Raw genomic sequence first — 23,370 nt, 5'->3', positions numbered from 1 at the left:
CCCCTGCATGTCATTAGCAGTTGTTCTGTATATTTCTCTGTAGTATCCTGGAGGTTTTTAACTCTGAGGTTTTATTTACAGAGTCCCCGTAGGGCAAACAACGCCATAATGGGTAATGGCATTGTTTGCTTTCTACTTGTGCTCTAGAGAGTCCGCATCGCTCTGACATCACAAGTTAAACTGAGCTGATCGCGCTGGACTCCGAGCTTGTAAATATTAAACAACAGTTACGCAGCAAACACAGCTGAAAGTCTGACGTCATCTCTCGCCATACGACAATTGAGGTCACACACGAATCTAGATCATCATATTGCAATTATTTATTTATTCATTTTTACCTTCTTTGGAATAAACAGTTGTTATTTGATTCCATTATTGCTTTAATTGATAAAGTGATAGCAGGAAATTAAACAGAAACAGAATTTTTCTCTTGCTAGAAAGTCGAACGAGGACCTCCAGGCGACATTTAAGAAGTACCTCATATTGCCGTTTTTCATCCGTGGAGAAAAATACAGCCAGCTGACGTTTATTCAGCGTGGGTACTTTTACTGAAAAGCACAAAAGAGAGAAGACTGCAGAGCGAATTGAGTCTATATCTGGGTTGTCTGGTATGAGGTATGACAATGAAAGCAACCTAAATACAACTAGAGTCTATCGCATTTTGTTTAAAGGAGGCATTATCCTTGTGCAATACAACAGCCCATGTTTGTACGGCTTATTAGTACTGAGTGGCTCTATCACAATTGTTGCACACGTACTTCTTCATTTCCGTAAATAAAGCTTAAAATAACACTAAAGTGACACTTCCTGCCACCAAAGAAACTTTGAGAGCGCCGCTTCTGTTTTCAAACCTTTCTGTCAGCAGATCTGCATCAACGTTTCATCCCAATGTAGCAACAGAATATCTCAAAAAATGTAATTTAAAGTGCATTTTTATTCATTACTTTTATGTTATTGTCAGCCAGCACGCACAGAGGGTGAGCGCCAATTATGGCACCTTCATGCCACGCTGTCATATTGTAATTACAGGTTTTCTACTTGTAAATAAATTTATGTCAGTGCACAAGTCATCCCCGATTTAGTAAACAAAGTGTAACTGACGGAAACAAGTGAATAAAACTATAATGAAACAATCGGATCAGTCTGGGTACCAATAGATGCTCCATACAAATGGGCAGTGCTACTTTTGACTGAGCTTTTGGCCCCATGACCATTGAATGCATCAATTTTGGGGTATTTACCTACAAATACTTTCTAGGTACATTAGAAAAATTGGGTTACAAGTCAGGCTTACAATGTAAGTAAATGTAAGTAATCTGTAAAGAAATGTTTAAGTAATATTAGGTAGTGCATGTATTTTATAGGACAAAAATAAATAATGCAAAATTTCTTTGTAATTTTACAGAAAAACAAACATTTCCCCATCTGCTGTTGTAAGTATGCTGTGCAGTTTGTGGCTTATTATGGAGCGGTCACATAGGCCTGCAGATTTTGATGGTATTATTGTTTGTTGTAAGCTGGTAAGGGAGAACAGTCCACATCACATTTATGTTGGTAAAATAAAAGGACAGTTGAATAATAGAATATTCACCATGCATATCAACACAATGAATATTTAATACAAATATAAAAAAAATAGACTTAAAGATTAATCCACTCCATAACAGTGGAGTGCAGCGAATTTATGATGTAAGATGGGAAATATTGTTATGAGGAAGTTGCACACAACTTAAAATTTCACAGATTTACTTATAGTATAATTATTTCTTTGTTTCCTGTGAAAATCTGACTGTTACCTCCTTATTCTAGCAAGGGTCTACCTTTAAGTATTTGTGGGGGTAAATATAATTACATTGTAATTTCAAATGAAATACCTTGAAATTCCACATTACAGGGGATTACACCTTAGTCGTAGGCGTGTTATAGTGGGTTTTTTTTTAAATAAGTAGAGCATTGTTGTGGCTGTGATTGTTACTGACATGGTATCAGGATGTGATACCTGATCGTCTAAACCTGGGTAGGGGAACTGCAGGTTTTAGATATGTCCTTGATCCAACACAGCTGATTTAAGGTAAATTACATTACCTGTAATTTGGCTAAATTACAGGTAATGAACTAATCGTTTGATTCAGGTATGCTGACCCAGGCTGAGATCTAAAACCTGCAGGACACTGGCCCTTGAGGCCTGGAGTTCCCCACACCATTCAGCAGATATTAGGATGATTTCTTAACTATGGTGCTAATACAAAATGTATTTACTGCTATTGCTTTAGTTTCTCCTTCAAAATAATCACCCGTTCTCATCCCCGGGGCCTTTTTTGTACTGTAAGCCAAGAGAGAGAGAGAAAAAAAGTAGATGATGCTTTTAAATTTAAAGTCAAATTATTATTTGGCATCAAGAGATTCTTTACAGTTACGGCTGAAGCGGGGGGGCACACGCAGGCAACACTTTTTTGTTTCAAAGAGGAAACCCGCTGAGCAATTTTACTCTTATGAGCCGTTTAAAGAGATGGGAAGTGGCTCCCAGTGTCTCGGATAAAGTCAGACGTAATGGGGATTATTACAGAAATGTGTTCTGTTAGTCGTTAGACTAAGTGAAGCTGTGAAACAAAAACGGGCTCTGACATTTATAGCTGTCAGCCTTATTTTGAATATGCGACTGTTATTTAAAGGGATCCTCTCGGTAACGATGCTGTAAGTAGCTCTGAGTGGGAAGGTGGAAACAGGAGCGCGTTTGCCAAACACATTTCTGATCTTTTTCCCGTGTGTGGTGCTCGCTGTGACCAATGAACGTGAACCATCGAGCAAAAACTATAAACACGCTCACGTCTAACAGCCAGGAAATGAGTGAAAACCTTTTCCTCTCTCCGATATTTATATTCCTTTCCGCTGATCAGATTCTTGATAGCGCTGCCGTGGCAGGTCCATATCGCAGCCGCGCCGGCCGTATTCATTCCCCACACAAAACCTGTGGGAGGATGGCATTACACCGGCTCTAGTTTGTTATTCCAGCTTGCTTGGACCCTAAAGCTGTCTCAGCGCAGCACCAAAACCACAGCTGAAAAGCATCCAAGCACTAATATTATCTCCTTCTCCACCGAGTTGCAGGGACAAAGATGATTTACGTGAAGAAGAAAGTTGTGCGTTTGCTAAATACGGTATATGGTACAGTGAGCGGCTGGGGCAGAGAGCTGCAGGGACAGAACAGGTGTACTGTGGAGGGAAATCATGAGTCTGGATCACTGAATTTAAAAGCATTTCATGCACAGACTTTCAGCATTCAGCTTCTGCATCTATCACAGAGCAAAAGACCCCGAATCAATGTATGGAGATGCGCAGTATACCTCAGTTATCATTCATTTGCTTTCATTATTAACCAAACAATTAATCCTCATTAGGTGGAAGGCTGCCTGGGGGGCTCACGTTAAATGATAAAAAATATGTAACACAATCTGGTTTTCTGCATTAATCTCACAACTTCAGCGCTAACGTCGATCACAGCAAACCCCGTGGTGCTACGCTCGTCTTGTATTTACCTCTCATCTCTTTACAGTAGTTTCTATTGTTGAGGTGTGTCATCCCTGCACAGCGTTCAGATGGTCCGCCTACGCACCAGGGATTCACAGGAAACGATGCATGCAAGTAATCCCAATTTTATGGCACGATATCAGCTTCACTGTTTGCTGTTTACTCTTCCATATTATATTACTGCCGATGGAAAAACCACCATTAAAAAAAAAACACGTTCAATTTAGAAGACACTGGGTGGGTTTTGATGTGAAATAGTCAGAAGAAACAATTTATTTGTAAGAGAGGGGCGCGCTAACCATAACCGTGGGAAAACTGCTCCATTCAGTTCCTATTATAACAGCTTGTGTTTGTTTGGCTGCACTGTAAGCTGATACACCAGTTGCTCTTCTGTTGTGTTTTTGATAAAGTAGCTCTTCGGCTCTTTTTCTTTTGCTATGACATTAAACAGACATGCTACCAACCATCAATATTAACCAGACAAAGACTGAAATCTTAGAGAATCTTTATGTTTGCGATCAGCTGATCGAGGCTAAAAGAGCAGCGGCCCTCGGAGACGGAGTGTGTGTTTAACCTTTAAAGCGTCCGACAACGCAAACAGCTGACACCGAAGCTCGCCGCAGACTGGGGTCAAAGTCACGTGACTGTGATAGTGACACATCCGCTGGGCTGAAACCTTGTAATGGACGGGGGCTGTGAGGCTGTCTCGCACTCACACACGAATCCTAACGCACAGATCCGCCGGGGTAAGCGGTGTGATGGGAGGAGGGGTGACACACTGTGGGATGGAGATGTATATCTGTACGTAGGACCCAGCTGTTACACTAATCTGACAATCCAACAGGATTAAAGACCATCTAAAGGCTGGCACACGCTCTGTGTGGAAATCTCCTCCATTATATATGACCTTATGAAACATGCATCTCTGAGTGTGTGTGTGTGTGTGTGTGTGTGTGTGTGTGTGTGTGTGTGTGTGTGTGTGTGTGTGTGTGTGTGTCACTGTCCTGCTGCCAGAAATGCCTTGAGACTCTGACACAACTGCTGCTCCCACACTCCACAGTGTACTTGTTGTTGTGTTTACGTGGGGTGTGTATTAGAAGTTTTGGGAGCCGGCGAGTGTGTGTTTGTTGGTGAGTGTATCGAGTGTATTGATGCTAGGTTGGAGAAGTGTTGTGAGTGAATGCTGCTGGATGGCTGCTGGGTCAATGGCGGCGTTTTTTTGTGGGCGCTTTATGCGAAGTGCTGGTGGAGAGAGGCAGAAGAGAAGGAGGAAGGCTGAATGCAGATTTATAAGTGTGTGTGTCTGTGTGTGCGATTATAGCCCAGCTCAATGGGCCCATTTCTGCAGGGCCAGTGGGAGGGCGTGGCGCCTGTGGCTGAAACTTTTCTCGTGTTTCTAAGGAACTTTTCAAAAGGGCTCAGAAATGCGGCTGCGTGTGAGAGAGAGCGCCCCGCGGACCATGATGCCTTTGTGTAGCACAGGGTGAGAGGGGGCACTCGGAGTACACACAGAAACGGTAATCAATGGTCTCTTCTCAGCCCCGAATCGAAGCGCGCACACACAAACGTAAGCCGGCGACGATGATGAGAATCAGGTTTCTGCCAATATTCAGCGATGGGAATCACAAGGCAACATCTGTGTGTGTTCGTATAATTGCAGCTTGTGTAATCAGGCTAATGACTGTCACGCAACTGTACGAAGCCCAAAGGGGCAAACGACAAGGAGAAGCAGGAAAAATCGATACATAAAAGGCAGAGAGAAATGGAGATTATTTGCGAAGAGGAAAAAAAAAAGAACAGGACTGAGGAATGATGGGATGGATGGACCCTGAAGCAGGAGGGCGGAGAACAAAGACAGGAGTGTTTTTGTCTTTGATGCAGGGCAGAAAAATCCAATCAGCCCTGTGTAATTCAATCTGGAATGGAAAGCTGCACCTTCGCGAGTGTGTGAGCAGAGGGCATGATGAGTATTATTATCATGGCCATGCCTATCATTTTCTCTGAAACACACACACAGGGGGAGGTAAACAAATCGCTGTTTGCAGGGAATGGCAAGCAGGTGACCTTGCTGCTCTCTCTTGGCTCCCCCCCATTGGTTGACCGACTTTGGCGAGCAGACAGCCGGTCCCATGCCTCGCAGCCAGTGCCTGCAGGCCAAGTCCCTGTCAGCACAGCCGGACAGGCGATTGATTCTCCGTGTATCATAAGAGCTCTCGATATCGAATACTAATTACGCAGGTTGCGATATCTGGTGGCGGAGTGAACTCGAGATAAGGAAAGAGCGGCACGTGGTCTCTGCCTTAAAGGGGCCACACACACTGAAAGCTCGTGACCTAATCAGATAATTATCATGAGCTCCTGATTAGCTCTGACAAATCAGTGTCAGAAGACTTCAAGAAACGAGTAAACAGAGAAATTAAACATTTGGCTTGTCCTGATTTTTTTCAGTGAATGGATACTGTTGTCTCGGCAGATGTTTACATATACTTTCCTTCAGGTGATATATTGAATTTAGCAGATAATACATGGCAGCGGGTTAGCCCCGGGATGGACTGGTGACATGTCCAGAGAAGTACCGCACCCCACGCCCAGGCTCACCTCTGACGACAAGCTGGATAAGTGGTTAAATTAAAGAGTGGAGGATGGAAGTACAGTGTATAATCCAAAAACATTGTCTGTATAATCCCGTCAAGCTTTAAAGTCAATATTTGGTGCCATGTACGTCAGTGCTTCTTAGTACCAGGGCACACCTAAAGGGTCATAAAATGACACAGGTTCGCACTCCGAAGGACATCCTGTTTTCAAGGTTGTATAGTTTAATATGTTACAGTTTGATTATTTTATAGGCCTGAATCTATACTTTGTGTCTTTGAGGGTTTTCGGACGTTCCAACTGCAAAGAAAAAAACTTTGGGGCATGTTTTTCTGAGCATATTTAGACATTTTAGAGATTTTCTACACTCAGCTAAAAGCAGCAAGTCAGGAGTAGGAAACCGAAATCAGACTCTTATTGACAGTTACATTAACCAGTTGAAGCCAAGAGTAAAATCCATCAATACACATATGTCTTCCTCAAGTTACTTTTACTGGATCAGCTCTGCACTGTTCTGTTAAAATCAAATAATTTGTCTGTAACTTCGGTACATCTCTCAACTGCAAGATATCAGCTTTACAAGATATACAAGATATACTATATAATGTAAGTGTGGCAGAGCCTGCCTCCAGGCTTCATGCTACTTTCTGTCATCAGCTTTAAAAGTGAGTCAATCACCCTAGACTTACTTGATAAAACACCCATTTCTATAGCACAAATATACAAGCTTAGAGCCTGATCTAAAAACATTTTCATCTCTACAGCTAATTTCCCCTTTTATTCAATTTTATTTTATTTATAGCGCACCAAATCACAACAACAGTCGCCTCAAGGTGCTTTAAATTTAAATTTTAAGTTAAAGACTGTAAAACCCTGATAATAAGACAATCCCCTATTAGCAAGGACTTGGTGATAGTGGCAATGAAAAACTCCCTTTTTAACAAGAAGAAACCTCCAGCAGAGCCAGGCTCAGGTATATCCAGCCATCTGATATGACTTGGTTTTGGATGACATGAGATTTTTGTTTACATCAAGGCTTAAAGGTATGCTTTAAAGGGTCACTTTTGATTGTGTCTGTGGTTCCTATCTAGTCATTTTTAAGGTTGGACAACATAAGGCTACATAAGGGTACTTGTAATTTTTTTAAAATATTTTAGTTCTGATAAATGGGTGCATTTATTTGTGTGATGCTCTCACACACAGTCAGTATGTTTACTTTGCCAGCTAAGCTAGCTAGCTTTAGCCAATTACTTAGCTGCCACAGTTTTGTTCAAATATCATTAATTGTGGCTCCAAAAAACATAAAATTAGTTCTGTCAGCATTAATCTCGTTAAAATGACGTTAACGCCATAACCGCATTAACACGACAATCGGATCACCTCATGCGTGGGGCTGCAGGGCATCAATGCGTTTGCACGGTTAGCTCGTTAGCGCCGCGCAACCCCATGCACGGGGTGATCCGCGCTAACTCGCTAACGGAGATTTGCCGCATTAATGCGGTTATGGCGTTAACATCAGTTTAATAAGATTAACGCTGACAGCACTACATAAAATACAACATAAAAGTTTGCTTAACCAAAACGTGAAGTCAGACTGGCTGTGTCCTTCTTTTACATACAGTCTTTAGTCTCAACACAGAACACAAAGTTAAGCTTTAGAAAGAAACCAGCATTTGTGTTTCCCAAAAGCCCAAACTATTCCTTTAAACAGCCAAAACAGTAGGAAACCACTGCTGCACGGTACATCTAGCAAAATTAATGCGTGCGTGCAGCAGGTAGCTGTAAATAAGCGTCTAACCAGGATTAACAGGCCAGATATGAGCGCAGCCTTTAATGTTATTCAGGTGGGGAAGATTCATTGCCAACCAGACAGTGTTATCTCCCTTCAGCCTCTGTTGAATCAAATATCATCACAAGCTCCAAGTGAAACCATGCTCATTCATTTCTGACTGTTCTTTACAGCTAAAGATAGCTTTATCTCTCAGTGGGCAACATTACTCACTGACTAATTAATTAAGAGGTGTATTTAAGTAACTAATAGCTTGAGAATGATTGTCTAACGCACAGATTAGCTACACACTGCTTAGTATAACAATTGGTGATCAGTAACCGCCTGGTACTGTGGGCTCCGACTTAATTAAAGTGTGATTGTGGAGTCTGAAAGTAACGAGGTGGTCAGCATCCGTGTAAACTAGCGGAGATGCGTTAGTGGAGGACAGGGAAATGTATGGGTTATGATACCATCTTGCTCTTATAGCCCTCCTGTCTCTCGTCTCTGTGTAATCCTGTCCAGGTTGTTCTTTCCATTCAATCTGTATCAGCCGCTATAAGCTCTTTACAGGCGTGTGTTAACCACCAGGCTACCCCTGTCTCCCTCTCTCTCTGTTTCTTTACAGCTAGCACGGCTCCAATCCACCCCGTCTATCTCCCTTTCAATTTCTCATTTTTCTCCCTCGTCAGCGCCTCTGCTCTTTCATCATTTCACTCTACATAAAGTCAGTCCCTCCCCATTCTTCCTCTATTTTCTGATGAGCTCCTCTTACCACTTTTACATATTAACAAATTCGATTCTCTGCCTGGTCACCCCCGTCACCCCCCCACCCTCACCACATCAGCTGCGTTTTGTTCTCCTCTCCAATCTGCTTCTGACTTGCACTTTGGCCAGCACAAAGTCTTCTCATACAACTTTAGTCTGTGATTGCCTCTGACCTCATTCCCCTTTCATTTTCTTCAAATCTTCTCTCCCTCCACCTCTGCACCACACCTAATCACGTCTGTCGCCACACCTTGGTGCCTTGTTCAGTTTTTGGGAGACTACGCAACCACCAATATTTGTCTCTCCGTGTATGCAGGTGGCCCTACGACAGATTGGCGACCTGTCCGGGGTCTCACGTGAGACCCTAAATTGGATAAGCATAAAAAAATGGATGGATGAATTATTTCCAAGTGCGCTGAGCCACGTTTCATGTCGTGTAGTGTTTTGTTTGGCACAAATGTATTTCTTCCTCTTGTTTTTCTACCTTGTCAATCATCTTACATCTGTATTTTTATAGAGCAAACCATCCCAATCTCTCTCTCATCTCCAAAATCCTGTGAATTGATTTTTATGCGAGGGACTTGGGAAAGATTTCTTGCAATAATCCGGAGGACGCAGCATTGTAGCAACAACAATGAGCAAATTAGCAATTGTTAGCTCAGAAACGGTGTCCACTAATCACTAACATCCACAAAGAACTGGCTCCGAGGGTAATATTAGCCACCACTAGCTATCCTACTAATGAAGACAGATTTCTGTCCGTCTAATGTAGCCAAATGGATATCTCAAGTGGATCTTATTCATCCAAACTGCCTGTGATAGTTAATCTGCTCAATTAGCTTGCTGTTTTCAATTTACTTTATTATCTAACATTACAATTCAACCACAGTCAGATCAAAGACAGTAAACTACAGTCTGCAAGATGGATGTTGCCACTGTGACCGCACCCACTGGTTAGTGAAGCCTCGAGCTCTTGGACGTTGCCATTTTGGTGTTTTGAGACTGGATGTGACAGGCGAGGGGTGGATCTTCCTGTAAAAACCACACGCTTACTGGCATTTTTTCCCTACAGACTTTTACGCAACCGGGAGTCTTTTTGTAACCAACAAAGCCAGTACGAAAGATGGACATAACTTTCAGGTCTGAAAAGTGATAGCTGGAAGTCACTTTGGAAAGTGGCTGGCGAGCGTTTGTAGGCCATTTGGTGTCTTCTGTGCAGGTAAACAGAACAATCGCAATGTCGGGGAATATGCATTGGTCACCGCATGCTCATGAACCAGTCTGTAGGCCTGTGTGACTGGGCCGATACTCACCTGACCCTACAGTGCCACCATGATTACACCACATCCAAAATGGGGGATAAGACAAAAACGACCACGTGTCTGCGAAACCTCAGAAGTTTTAGGGGCTCAGTCACTCATTTCAGGTCATATTGGATAAAAGAAGTTATAAATCTTGGTAACACTGTATTCCAGAAGTGTGGATTAACTAGTGAATGCTCATTGGCTAATCACCTGGGATTGACATGTTGTTAGCCAATCGGTGTGTGGTCTCTCTCATCACGTCCAAGTTCAAAACACCAAAGATGCTGAGGATGAAAATGTTCACCCCGAGGCATCAAAAAACAGTGGATGACATCACACTAGCTAGGTACATCTTTGATGGTGTCTACGGTAACCACAGCCACAAATGTAACACTGCTGGTTGCCGACTGCAGTTCAGTTAATGGTTAAATTATGCAGAGAAACAATAACACATGTTGTTTGTATGCTAACCAAAGAACCTTTAAATTTGAACCAAAGTAAATAAAGGCACAGCTCACATCAGAGGCTGACTGGGCTCATTTTAAAATGTCAACCAGAGAAAAAGGAAGAAATCATCGCCGTGAAGACGAAACGCCTCTCCTCTATAAATACCTCCTCTCTCTCGTCCTCATGCTGGGTATAATGTTTCAGTGTTGTGCGACCTGTCGCTCTGTCTATTGTATCTACCTCCATCATGTCGTGTCCTGTCACACAGACACCGCGCTCGATCGGACAAGGGAAACAATTATCATGTCATACACACGGCTAAATAAACAATACGTTCACAGACGTGTTTGTGCGCACAATCCTGGTGTCAGTCAGCCTTTCAGACCCGAGTCTCTGTCGGCTGAGATTAGGGCTAATCCACAACTGTTGGAATGAAAGATTAAGAATGAATCACCTGCTGCAGGAAAACCAAGTGTGTGCATGAGTGTGTGCACCTGCATGTGGAAGGGTTTATAAGACAGGCCCTCTGGGGAAAGAAGCGTGCTGCAATCACCAAGCAATATTACACAACCTCTATCCTCCTCCACAAACACACACACACACACACACACACACACACACACACACACACAAAGCTCATTAGCTTCAGTGGCTCGCTCAAAATGCAAACGCCTTTGAAAGAGCCCTTTAAAGAACCAGGGTTCAAAGGTTTACTTCAGAAGGTCCATGCACACAAACAGAAACTCTCTCTCTCTCTCACACACACACACACACACACACACACACACACACACACACAGAGCATGTTTCAGTGTCCCTAATTAATTGGATCGATGTTCTTCCCTCATGGCCTGCTGATAATTGAGGGGACGTGAGTAACATGTGGAAAGCCTTTTGTTACTAACTTCCTGTTTATAAAGACAGGAAGAATAGACGAGGAGCTCTGCAGCGATGGAGGAGAAGGAGCAGGAAGGCTGGTGGGTGGAGGGTGTAAAGATGGATGGATAGAGAGAAGAAAAACGTTGCAGCAATGAGCTCCTGACCTCGTTCGCTCCTCTGTCGGGACGTTGGGCTAAATAATTCAAACACACACACACAGAGTCACATGCCTTTAGCGCACAGTATTTCTCGTCGGCATGAGCGGCCTCCCCGTGCTCCGTCATCGCCTCCTCTGCCTCCATATTCGCATGTAAACACATAAATGCATCACTCAGGAAGCTCGAAGAGCAGATCTATAAATGCTCTCTCACTGTAGCCGTGCTGCTATCCCAAGGCCACAAACACACTTACAGGTCGTGCATTTCCGTATGCAAACAAGCGGATCCTTGATGAATCGCATAGTGCCAAAAAAGGAAAAAGAAATTGATATTTGTAGCTTTAAACTGAGGAAATGTCTTTATTCTTAAAGGAAATGGAGACTGAAAGAAAGAAGAGGAAAAATCTGCGGAAGAGACGTGTGTACGAACCCACGTGTGTTTTCATGTACTTTTCTCATCCAAGTGCCGATCTGAGCCCATTCTGACACCGCTTAAGACATGAAAGCCATTAGACAGGGAATAAAAACTTCCACAAACTAGAATCCATTTAAACTTTCATGCATGTAAAATCCCTCGTGTTTCAATTCGATCTGACGTCGTTCCCGTTTTTTTAATCTTTATCTCCTCCTGTGAAACCTTAAAGATGTTCCCCTGAGAACACACCCTCTCTGTTTTACTCCTACATCTCCATTTGTGTGGTACTCCACCGCTATTCAGTACAAATAACCTTACATGGTTTTGATTGCCTATAGTGGCTATTCTGAAACAGAGGGAGAGGGGTAGTATTTCCAGTCAGAGCAAGTCAAACATCGGGCCTCTGCAAACAAGATGCAAACAAAGAAACTGGTTCTTTGCAACAGAGCATGGAAGGAAGAAGAGTTTGGGATTCAGCGGTAGTTAAGCTGAGCAAAAGCTACAGCCTCCTTTGTTGTTTTAACTTCATTATAGTTTATTTTTACAGGCGAATCAATACATCTATCAAATGTCTGTGGAAGACAACGTCTTCCCATCATGCAAAGTGACTTTTTGTCTCACTAAACCTCCCAAAGAAATTGTATTTGCACAGATATGCACTCCCTGGGAACTTTATTAGCAACTAGTTATAAACTGGACCTCGTTTTCCCTTCAGACGTGCATTATTTCTTCATTGCACTGATTCATCAAGGTGCTGGAAACACATGATCATCAACATCACACAGTTGATGCAAATTGGTCAGTTGCACATCCATCACCACACGCCAAAGATGCTGATTGGATTGAGATCTGCTAACTGTGGAGGCCATTTGAATGCAGTTAACTCATTGTCGAGTTCAAGAAACAAGACTGAGGTGATTTAAGCTTTGTGGCCTGGTGCGTTATCCTACAGGAAGCAGACACCAGAGGATGGATACACTGTGGCCATAAAGACTCGCCATCAATACTCAGGGAGGGTAAGAAAACTGTCAGGGCAAAATATGCCAAGAAAATCTCCCCCACACATTAAGCAGCATGAACCATCGATACAAGTATTTTCGCCCAGAGAACTGCTGCTCACTGGACACCAACACCACGCCGCTTAAATCACCTTTCTTCCCCATTCTTATACTCAGTTTGCACTTGTCTACATGTCTCGATTGGCTGATTAGATACGCGCTTTTACAAGTAGTTGAACAGGTGTGCCTAATAAAGTGGCTGCAAATGTAACTCCAAAGAAAAATGTTAAAATGGTCGCGTTTAAGCTACTTCTAAGATACACTGTTACTTCATATTAAACTAATGGTTAACTTCATAATAAGTCCTGGAGAGGAGTTCTTCTTAACTAATGATATAGTCTATAAAACCGTAAAAAACAAAACAAGCAAATTATAATTTTTAAAAAAAAAAAGGTCCAACAGTTAAATACTGAAATATATTGAATTCAGTTTAATTTCTAGAGTTTTAGAGTACTAAGGAACAGGGGATGTAAGATCAAAAGCACTGGAACATTTAACTGTGCCAACAAATCCGCCTCCACGACAGGTTAGCAACAAGCTAATGAAGGCCATGTGATCATGTTGAAGAGGAAGATAATAATGGGAATACCATCAAACTACTATTTTGGGGGATACAGTGAGCCAGCTGTTTTAGCTCCATGATGGACCTCAAGGACCGCCATGCTGCTCGAGGAGAGTGGGGAGTGTATACGTGTTCTACAATAAAGAAATATTTTATTCACGGCTTCTCCTCCAAGATTACTTCTGCACAAGGGCAAACCTGACACGCTCGTGATTTCCATAACGCTATCACCAAGATAAAGAGTGAACCTCCGGGATTTTGCTTCTTATTTAAAGGTAGAAATTGCTCAGACTGGCAGATGGAGAGGGGGGTGGAGGGTCAAGTGGAGGCCTCCAAGAGGCGAGGCTTAGGGTCCTGTTGGGAGTGTAAAGTCGGGGCTTATCGTGGCTTCACCCCACTCTTATCAGCCGCATGCCAGGAAGTACACATTCCAGCATCTCCACTGGACAACTCCGAGTGACCCCACCCATCCGGCCCTTTGTTAATGTAATTATTGTGTTGATACAGAAACGGGAGAGGGAAGAGAGTGGTACTAAAAAGACACACACACACACACACACGAGTGATAGTGAGTGAAAAATGATAGCATCATCTCAGCGTATAGTTAATATGCTGCTAGAAGGCATCTACGATTCTCACTCAGCCAAACACACACACACAGACACACATACACAAGGGTTTGTTAGTGGGAAGGAGGCGCCCTGTTTCTGGGGGTTTTATTTATAGCGAAAGCTCTAACACACAGAGATCCCAGAATGCTTTGTGGGTTTGGGAGACGGTGCCGCGTTTACGCTCTCTAATTTTGAGTCCTGTAATAGCACACGCGCACACACTCACACACATCTACTGTAAAGGTGAAAGACAACTGCCATCTTTTCATCTGGATGTTTTTTCCCCCACTCGCTGTGCTTGAACGGGAGAAGGAGGAGGGAGAGGAGGAGGGAGAGGAGGCCGGGATGAGACGTGAATGAAGCAAGCGACGAGAGGGGAGAGAGGAAAACGAGACGGAGCGAAGGAGAGGGGGGGGGGGGGAAGAGAGAGGGAACGAGGGATGGGAGGGGACGGAGAGGAGAGCGGGGTGATAAAGCTGTGACAGCGGCAGCCATGGTGGTTGTCATGGCGACGGCCGCGGAGACCAGGTAGAGCACAGTCTCCTGGGAAAGAGCAGTGCATGCCTCCCTCCCCCACCCTGACTCTCTCTCTCTCTCAAAATCCCTCCATCTCCATCGCTCTGGCCTCGCTCCATCCCTTTGCTGCCATCCCAATCATCCAGTCCTCATTTTGCCCAATATGGCCCATCTCTTTCCTTTCTCTCCCTCCATCACTCTCCCACGGTCCTTTTACTTCCCTCGCTCTGGTTTTTTAGGTTCCTTTTTTTATCCCCTTTTAATCGCCCACCATTCCTCCCCGTCTTTCCTCGCTGCCCCCGTCTTTTCCCTTGATCCCCGTCTTGCCATTAACTCTTTTTCTTTTTCTCCACGCTTTCTCCATTTCATGCCCTCCCCTCCATCCATCGCTTTCCCTCATTATCTTCTCTTTCCATTCCTCTCCCTCCCTTCCTCTTGTCTCTATATTCATCTAACCCCCCACTCCAGAGAATATGTATGTGAGTATGTCTGCGCAGTGCTGCCCAATTACTGCAAGGGAGTCTGTGTGTGTGTGTGTTTGAGAGTGTGTGTATGTGTGTGTGTGTTTAATGTCTACACAAGCTGTGTTCCTAGCCTGTTTTGACCTACCTAAAACACCTCCAGCATTCTCCGTCTCCCTCTGACTCACTGAATCAACAAAACTGCTGCTGCACACCACAGCTATTCACAGGAGCTGCACGCATATGTGTGTGTGTGTGTGTGTGTGTGTGTGTGTGTGTGTGTGTGCGTGCGTGCGTGCGTGTGTGTGTGTGTGTGTGAGCGCTGAGTTTGTGAGATTATTAGGGGCACAATGCTAAAGTGCGTCAGCGCACACATGTGAGCAGGCATGTCTGCACTTGCGTGTGGTGAACTGGTCATGGAGAGAGCAGGCAAAGTTTCCACGGCACACGGGGCCCCTTCCATCAGGACATGTTAGCGTGGCTCGGCGTGGGACTAAATGATAACTTTCTACCCTGCGAGTCTGGAGCGTAAGCAGAGATTAGATGACACATCTGTCAATTAAAGCAAATAACATTGCCATTTAAAGCAAAATATGTAAAGATTTAGGGATTTGGCACATACATTGTTTAAAACATAACTGTGCACAGCAAATTCTTCTTCAGAAGCACTGTTTTTTTGTTAATTACAATTTAAAGTCAGAAATGCTGATATTTCTCAGCATGAGAGATGCTTTTTTGTGCTTGCTTTTCATTTGTGCTGACAGCCTGTGCATGACTGATGTTTATGTGGAAAGCTTAATGAAACTGTGGTGCTAAGTCACTTCCAGCCAAATCCCGACTGTTGAATGACTGTTGTCAGCGGTTATCAGAGCCACACAAAAGCACCTGTTGGGCAACATGTCCAAAATCTCCAACCGGATAACCGCCGGTCTAACATCGATCGACTGCTGACAAATTTCTGCAGAAACAGAACTTTCCTCCAAAAACAAACTAACTAACAGGAAAAGGATTTAGCCTATTGGCTGACCCTAATCACCAGCAGGCGCCCTGGTACTAATCAATATGCTGTGTTTAGAAGGCACAGCTGACCAGTAGGGTATTGCATCATGCGTCACTGCACTTCTATCTGCTTTTCTGGGAAGACTGATGTCAGGCTAAAAGCAACAGGCTACACTGTAGGATATACAGCTACTCTACAAATTGATTTTAATACTGTGTATTAAGTCTAAAACTAACCAAGTGTCAACACTTTGGTGTTTATAGCTAAGCAAACCGTGCAAAAAAGGAATGTAAACAGGAAGTAAAAACAAAAACAAAAGAAGCAAAGCAGTTAAGTCCAAAAGTTGGGCCCCAAAGCTTACAACTGCCCTAATGAAGAACGGTGTTTTAATCTGGAAACACACCTTTGCTGCAGTTCTTTGAGGCAGCCTGTGAATCAGGTCTGCCTTAGATCTACGTCTACAGTGAGCTACTCTCAATTGTGTTGCTGCTGCTTCATCGCCCAGCCGAGGAGGGGAGCGAAATTACAAAATAAAAAGAGCAGAAGTGAGACTTCTAGTTAAAAACTAGAAGAAGAGTGAAGACTGTCAAGCTCTCAACCAATCAGCATGGTTTGCTTGGTGGTTTGATCCCAGTCCGTCTGTCAGAATATCCTTGGGAAAGATGCCAACCCCGAGTTGCTCTTTGATGCATCCACAGAGTGTGAAAGTTAGAAGTGCTCAGGTGTAGAAAAAGCAAATAGATGAATGCACAGATTCCACCATTACTTCAGCTCATCGGGGCAGAACAACCCCCACTGAATCAGGTAGTCACAGGAGCCAACCTGCACACCAGCTGATAACATTACAGCCTTTATTATCCATGGGTATAAATGGAGACGAATATGCCTTTCATGATAAGAGGTAAACTATTCCAGGTTACCAGACTAAAGCTCTGTCCTTCTTCATGTTAATCTGAGCTCTGAGAACAAGTCTTCTCAACCACAGGGGCTTCATTTAGTCTTTGCTAAAGATGAGCTGCAGCATTCTGAAGCATCTGCAGGCTGAGTAAAGAGTATAATAAATTACAATGATATGGCCATGAGGACAAAAAAGGAGGCTGGGTCTTCTTCTCAGCACTTTTATACTCAAATGAAAAAAATGGTGTTAAAAGCGAACGAAATTTGCTCCACTCTGACAGAAAAACCCCTCAAAATGCACGCATATAATCGCTCGATAAAACAAACTATCTTTTTTTCCCCTCGTGGTTGCAGACACCCACTAATTTTGTGTTCTGGGTAAACAGTCACATGCTCTTCACTGGAAGAAGAATATTCACAAACAAGGGTCACATGAGATGAAACGTCTAAATTATTAGTATGCAGTTTGACATCAGCGGGTAAAGGTCCCGCAGATTGCTGCGATCTTTCTGGGCTTACTCGGGGCCAATAATGACGGGCTCTGATTTATTGTCAGCTTTTTGCACACGGCTTTTATTTTGGAGGTCAAACTCCACGCACAGCTGCAGATTCTCAGCACCCATTGTTCTCTCAGATCAGACGAGGTCATATCGGCATGACCGGCACCGTGCAGGCAGGTCTCCCCGTCCATCCCGCCGCCGTTATCGCCTTAATGGTAAATGTGAAATTTCGATTCCCATTTGGCTGAATGGAGCACTAAAACTCTCCGCGAGAAAGAAAAACTAATTTCACTCAAATGCAGCACATCTGCTGTCCTATGTGATAAGAAATTGCTTTCAGATATGAACAGACACACAAACACCCGGGCCGGTGTTAGGGGGGCTGAAGCCTATCTTTATTCTCTCACTGTGTCCATGAATGCAGCTCCGGATATGAACCATGATCCTTTTCATTTCCTCTCTCCAGTGGAAGGTGGATACCATGCCCTCACCCATCCCTTAATACACACACCTGAAATACTTCCTCCACCCTGGCTGTGTTTTCTACCTGCCACCTTGTGTGTATGTGTTTGCGTGAGGGGGACTTTGTCCTCCAGGAGAGCGAGAAGGACCCACTTCCTGTGTCAGATTGCCTCTCACATTCCACACTCTCCCTCAATCCGCCCGGCTTGGGCTATTTTTTCCCCTCCTCCTTGATCCTTCTCTCTTTCTTCCTCTCTATGGGGGGCTTTGTCTGCTATCGGAGGCACAAAACACTGATTCATTCCACGAGTTGAACATGATCCTCAAGAACACGACGCCTTTCCGCCAAACACAGACAAACACACACATAAAACGCACTTGTTCAAGGAGAGAGAGGGCTGGCGAGAACAAGTTGTTGGCATTGGAGATTCACTATTTTTGAGCCCACACACAGACAGATGGACAGTCAGGGTTCTCATGAAGGCAAACGGATGCGCGCGCACACACACACAGGCTATCCGTGGGACACAACAGATGTCTGTGGGAAAATCAGTCCCCCATGTAAAATAAAGACGGCCGGATGTGATGTCACAGCTTTGACAACAGGAAATACCCACAGGGACAAAACACAGGAATCACTCAGAACACACACACACACACACACACACACACACAGTCTCCTGGCTTCAAGCCAAGAAGCATCTGAGAAAAGAGCTCATCAGCGGATGCACGCGACCACGGGTCATGCGCGCGTGCATTCAAAGCCCGGGGTTGCTTGAGGTTGAGTCTGTAATTATGACCCTCGACGGCAGCTGATCTATCAGTGCGCTCCTCACCACGGCGTATATTTACGTGTATGTGTGTCACACACCTGTCTCCATCTGCACACTTAGAGACAGATTAGGTCAGCTGGAGGCCAAGGATCTTTGGCAAGGATTGCAACCGACTGACCTACTAATAAGTGTTTATATCTGTGAGTGTGTGGTGTTGAAAACAGCTGCCAGAACTGGTGCAGCTTCACCGCAGAAACAACGAAAGATGGTCCAAGCAAAGCAAGGGTGAATTAGGCAAGAAAAGGCATTAAGCAGCAACATTTGGGCCTTTTGTACAACAATATGGAAATAAAAACTGTGACTATGTATAAAGGTGGCTTAAAGCTGATGGATCTCTCTGAAGTAGAACTGGTTTCTCTGGTCTGTTTAATTAATTGCCTGTGAGAAATAGAGGTATCCAAATATCGATGGTATCGACAGCAGTGCTGGTATGTGCATCAGATCGATACTAGTGCAATGGAACCGATACTATTTCTACCTCTATGTAGCCTGCTGAAATGTGTTAAATTGTTATTATTATTTGATTAGAAAACGTATTAAATATATGTGTTTAGTTATGCTAACTAATTATCATGGAAATTAAAACTCTGTGATTTAGTGATCATTAAAATGTGTTCATTTTCTATGTTGAAAGTGTCAATATCGGTATTGGTATCGGCTGGCCCTGCATTTACTTGGTATCAGATCGATATCAGCATTTGCAGTATGGCACTAGTGAGAACAGCTCGGGACCTTTAACAGGAAGTAGCCATGAATGAAGGTATAAAACTAAAACTGCAGATGAGCTAAAAATAAAACAGCAGGGGAGACGTGTTAAAAACCTCCAGCTTCTGCGTCTTGAAACTCAAAAGTAGATCTGGATCTTGATTTGTGTTTTTGGCGCTATCCTCGTTTTCTCTCAATGATTCAGCGAGCTTCCTCCCTCTTCCTCCACCCCCTCCTGCTGCTTATGGGATAAATCTGGATTAATCGGTAACGGAAAGTGTGGGCGTGTTACGGGGGGCGCGTGAAGCTCGGCGTGGATAGTTCCGGAGAGGAGATAGGTGTGTGTGTGTGTGTGTGTGTGTGTGTGTGTGTGTCTGTGTGTGCGCGCGCAGAGGAGGAGGGGGGAGGCTCGCGCATTCCCTAAACAGCTTGCCTCCTCGCGATTCCCGATGACATCATTCCATCCGAGCACTCGTTCGCGGACCGCATCGCCGTTAACTTTCCCGTTACCCCACCCACTTTGTGCCACAACCACATACCGCCGCGGGCTGTCTCTGTCACACACACTTATAACCGGAGAATGCCCCCCAGTTGGATTCTGGCATCCGCACAATGAGGGCGCTGATATCTGGGAAGTAATGGAGCACCCCTGGACATCCAGTCACAGGCACACCTTCTCTCTCTCTCTCTCTCTCTCTCTCTCTCTCTCTCTCTCTCTCTCTCTCTCTCTCTCTCCACACACACACACACACACACATCGTCCTGCAGCGCGAGTACCTGGTAATAAAGTCGTTAAAACCGCAGTATGACTGGAGCCCCCAAATTAAGGGCAGGATGTTGAGCTGGTGACACAGACACCACAGAACGAGGCACCGCATTAACACCCGTAATCAAGCCCAATTAGAGATAACCCGCTAATTAACCCCCCCCCCCCCCCCCCCCCCTCTCTCTCCTCCACACATGCACGCACACGCACCTCCTGACTCCAGGGGACACACAGGCCACAATAAATCCCGACATTGAGACACAAAGGCTGGTGTGTGTGTGTGTGTGTGTGTGTGTGTGTGTGTGTGTGTGTGTGTGTGTGTGTGTGTGTGTGTGTGTGAGCGTAAAGCAAAGGGAGAGGTGGGGAGGGGGTGTGCAAGGGGGTAGCCGCCCCCCCTCCTTAACAGGAGTCTGGAACGGCCAATACGGATCCTGGGTCGAGTGTAGGATTTCCTACCGATCACCGACGCGCCGCCACTGTCTCATTAACGATAGCGCACTCACACACACACATACACGTGTGCGCGCACCCCGACTCCCGTGTGCGCAACGAGAGCTCCCCGGTTAACAAAGGATGTAAGGCTCGTGCTTACCGTGGTGGCGTGAGCAAGCAGCGCCGTGAGCGCCAGCAGCCAAGGCAGCTCCATGGTCGGGGTGCGCGGGCACAGCCTCCCGGTGCCGCCGCCGATGCTGCTGCCTTTACCGGTGTGGGAGGGGTGGAGGGTTCTGGGAGGTGGAGGGACCCCCAAAAAAGAAAAAAAAGCTGCTGCTGGCTGTCGCCGGCTCCTTGCTCTCGGTGCCTCGGTAGTCTGTCCAACTTCAGAGCGAGCCGCCCGTCTGCGCGACCATCCGTCCTTGTAGTCGGGCTTTTTAATCCAAGGCTTCACGCGCTCCTGCTGCTGGTTCCGGTCACCGCTGAAGCAGATTTCCACGATGCCTTCCGATCTGTCTGTTTCTGCGAGTTTTTGCGCTCGAAATCTGATAATTTACTACCAGAAGAAGCCAGACCTCGTCTCTCTCGCTCTCTTAATACACGCACGAGCTCTCTCTACCTCTCTCTCTCTCTCTCTCCTCCCCCTCTCCGTTGAGGGCAGGATGTTCCGTATGGCGACGCTGGCCTGGGAGTTTGGCAGGAGGAGGGGGTGTGTATATGTGTGCGTTAAAAGGAAGTGTAGGGGTTGGGGGTGGATCTCCGCGTGCAAGGGCGAGGATGCCCCCTGCAGCTCGGTTAGGCACCCGCAGCCCCCCCTAAAACAAAACAATAAGCAGTCTGTAAATTCACAAGCAGCGGACCGCGGTGTTGGTTTGGTTAACCGCTCACACACCTTTAACGGTCAACCGCGCTCCTGCGCCGTGATTGGCTCAGTCACACCTGCGCCTGTACGTAAGAGGGGTTGATATCGCGCGATAACACCCCCCCCCCTTCCCTCTCGGCTCTTGCAGTATGGTTAGCTGTTATTGCACCGCAGCAACCGGAGTGGAAACATTTAATGACCCGTCATATGCTTAAAGTTGTGTTCGCCACTTTTACAACCACCAGCGACGTCTGAAGGTGAACTTGAGCGTGCCTCCGTTTGGTTTCTCAGCTCCACCTGCCACTGCAGACCACGTGTTCCCTCCTTATCCCGAAATTAGCCTTGGGAAAATGTTGAATTGCATCTGATTGATTGCGAAAGACTATTAAGTAGGTTTTACCTACCTGTGATTAGTGGGATCAGAATGCTTTGTTAGGCTTATAAAATGTGACCTTTTTTAAAGAAAGCACTGCCAAATAAAGCCATCAGGTGTGTCTTCAAATAAAACTCGGTCTGATGTAGATTCTGGTAGTCTTGGGTGTGTTCTCCCACCACGTTCGCAGTGAATACATGTTTAACATATTGTTAAAAGTATTCACTCATCTGCCTTAAGGCAGGGTTTAATATGACATCGGCCCACCTTTTCCAGCTATAACAGCTTCTGTTCTGGGAAGATTTTCCACAGGTTTTAGGAGTGTGTTAATGGGAATGTTGACCTTCTTCTGGATGTGTATTTGTGAGGTCAGACACTGATGTTGGACGAGAAGGCCTGGCTCATAGACTCCGCTCTAATTGGCGTTTTATCAGGTTGAGGTGAGGACTCGGTGCAGGCCAGTCAAGTCTTTCCACACTAAACGTGCTTATTCATGTCTTTATGGTCCTTGCTTTGTGCACCGGTCATGTTGGAACAGGAAGGGGCTATGCCCAAACTGTTCCTACAAAGTTGGGACAATTAAATATCTTGGTATACTGAAGCATTAAGAGTTCCTTTCACTGGAACTAAGGGGCCAAGCCCAACTCCTGAAAAACAACCCTACACCTAGAAACTTTACACTTGGCAACCGCCAAACCCTGATTCATCCGTCAGATTGCGAGACGGAGAAGGGTGACTCAGAGAATACATCTCCACTCCTCTACAGTCCAGTCGTGGCGTGCTTTACACCACTGTAATATTGTGCTTAGTGATGTAGCCGCTCAATCATGGAAACCTATTCTGTGAAGCTCTCCAAGCACCGTTTGGAGCTCCTAAGAGCGACCCATTCTTTCACAAATGTTTATAGAGGCAGTCTTCATGCCCAGGTGCTTGATTTTATACACCTGAATCCTATAATTTGAATGGGTGACTGAATACTCTTGACAATATATTGCAGTCTGTTTGAATGACAGCACTGGAGGACTACAAGATGGATGTGTTCTGACTGAGGCCTGTTCAACACTGCAATGCAGGCTGATTATCAGTAAATTAGGACTTCTTCTCCATTGACCGTAGGAGGGTTTTCACTCATGCTCTTCCTATTGCGATCACATAATGAGCATAAACAGAGCAGGGAGTCAAAAATAATAGAGGCGGTTTTTGGTACACATTACTTAAATTGTTCCCGACTTCTTCCATTCAGCACTGCTGGTTTGTCAGTCCTTGCGATGCCCCATTAAGGTGCCAGCCTCATTAATCAGCCACATTTATGGGAGAAAGTGGAGCATCAGGACCAAACGCCCTGCTCCCCTCTCTTGACTCTTGCTGTGTAATTGCAGCCGTATCCATTCGGTAGACATCGAACACACGCTACGGCACAGAGGATCCTGTTTCTCGATTCAACATAACGAGAGTACCAGACACACAATGAAGC

The 23,370-nt window shown here is 45.0% G+C and overlaps 1 protein-coding gene across 1 annotated transcript in view; it reads right to left on the bottom strand.

Moving 5' to 3' along the window:
- sdc3 (syndecan 3) overlaps window positions 1-21,448 on the bottom strand; it is a 41,621-nt gene extending 20,173 nt beyond the window's left edge. Inside the window, exon 1 of the mRNA XM_076878890.1 lies at window positions 20,822-21,448. Within this exon, the coding sequence (XP_076735005.1) occupies window positions 20,822-20,875 (54 nt within the window). The 5' untranslated portion in view covers window positions 20,876-21,448. The remainder of the gene's footprint in view (window positions 1-20,821) is intronic.
- Window positions 21,449-23,370: the final 1,922 nt, after the last annotated feature.

Source organism: Maylandia zebra, linkage group LG22, assembly GCF_041146795.1.
Source record: "Maylandia zebra isolate NMK-2024a linkage group LG22, Mzebra_GT3a, whole genome shotgun sequence".
NCBI lineage: Eukaryota > Metazoa > Chordata > Actinopteri > Cichliformes > Cichlidae > Maylandia > Maylandia zebra.
This window is presented reverse-complemented; position numbering and strand designations above follow the sequence as displayed.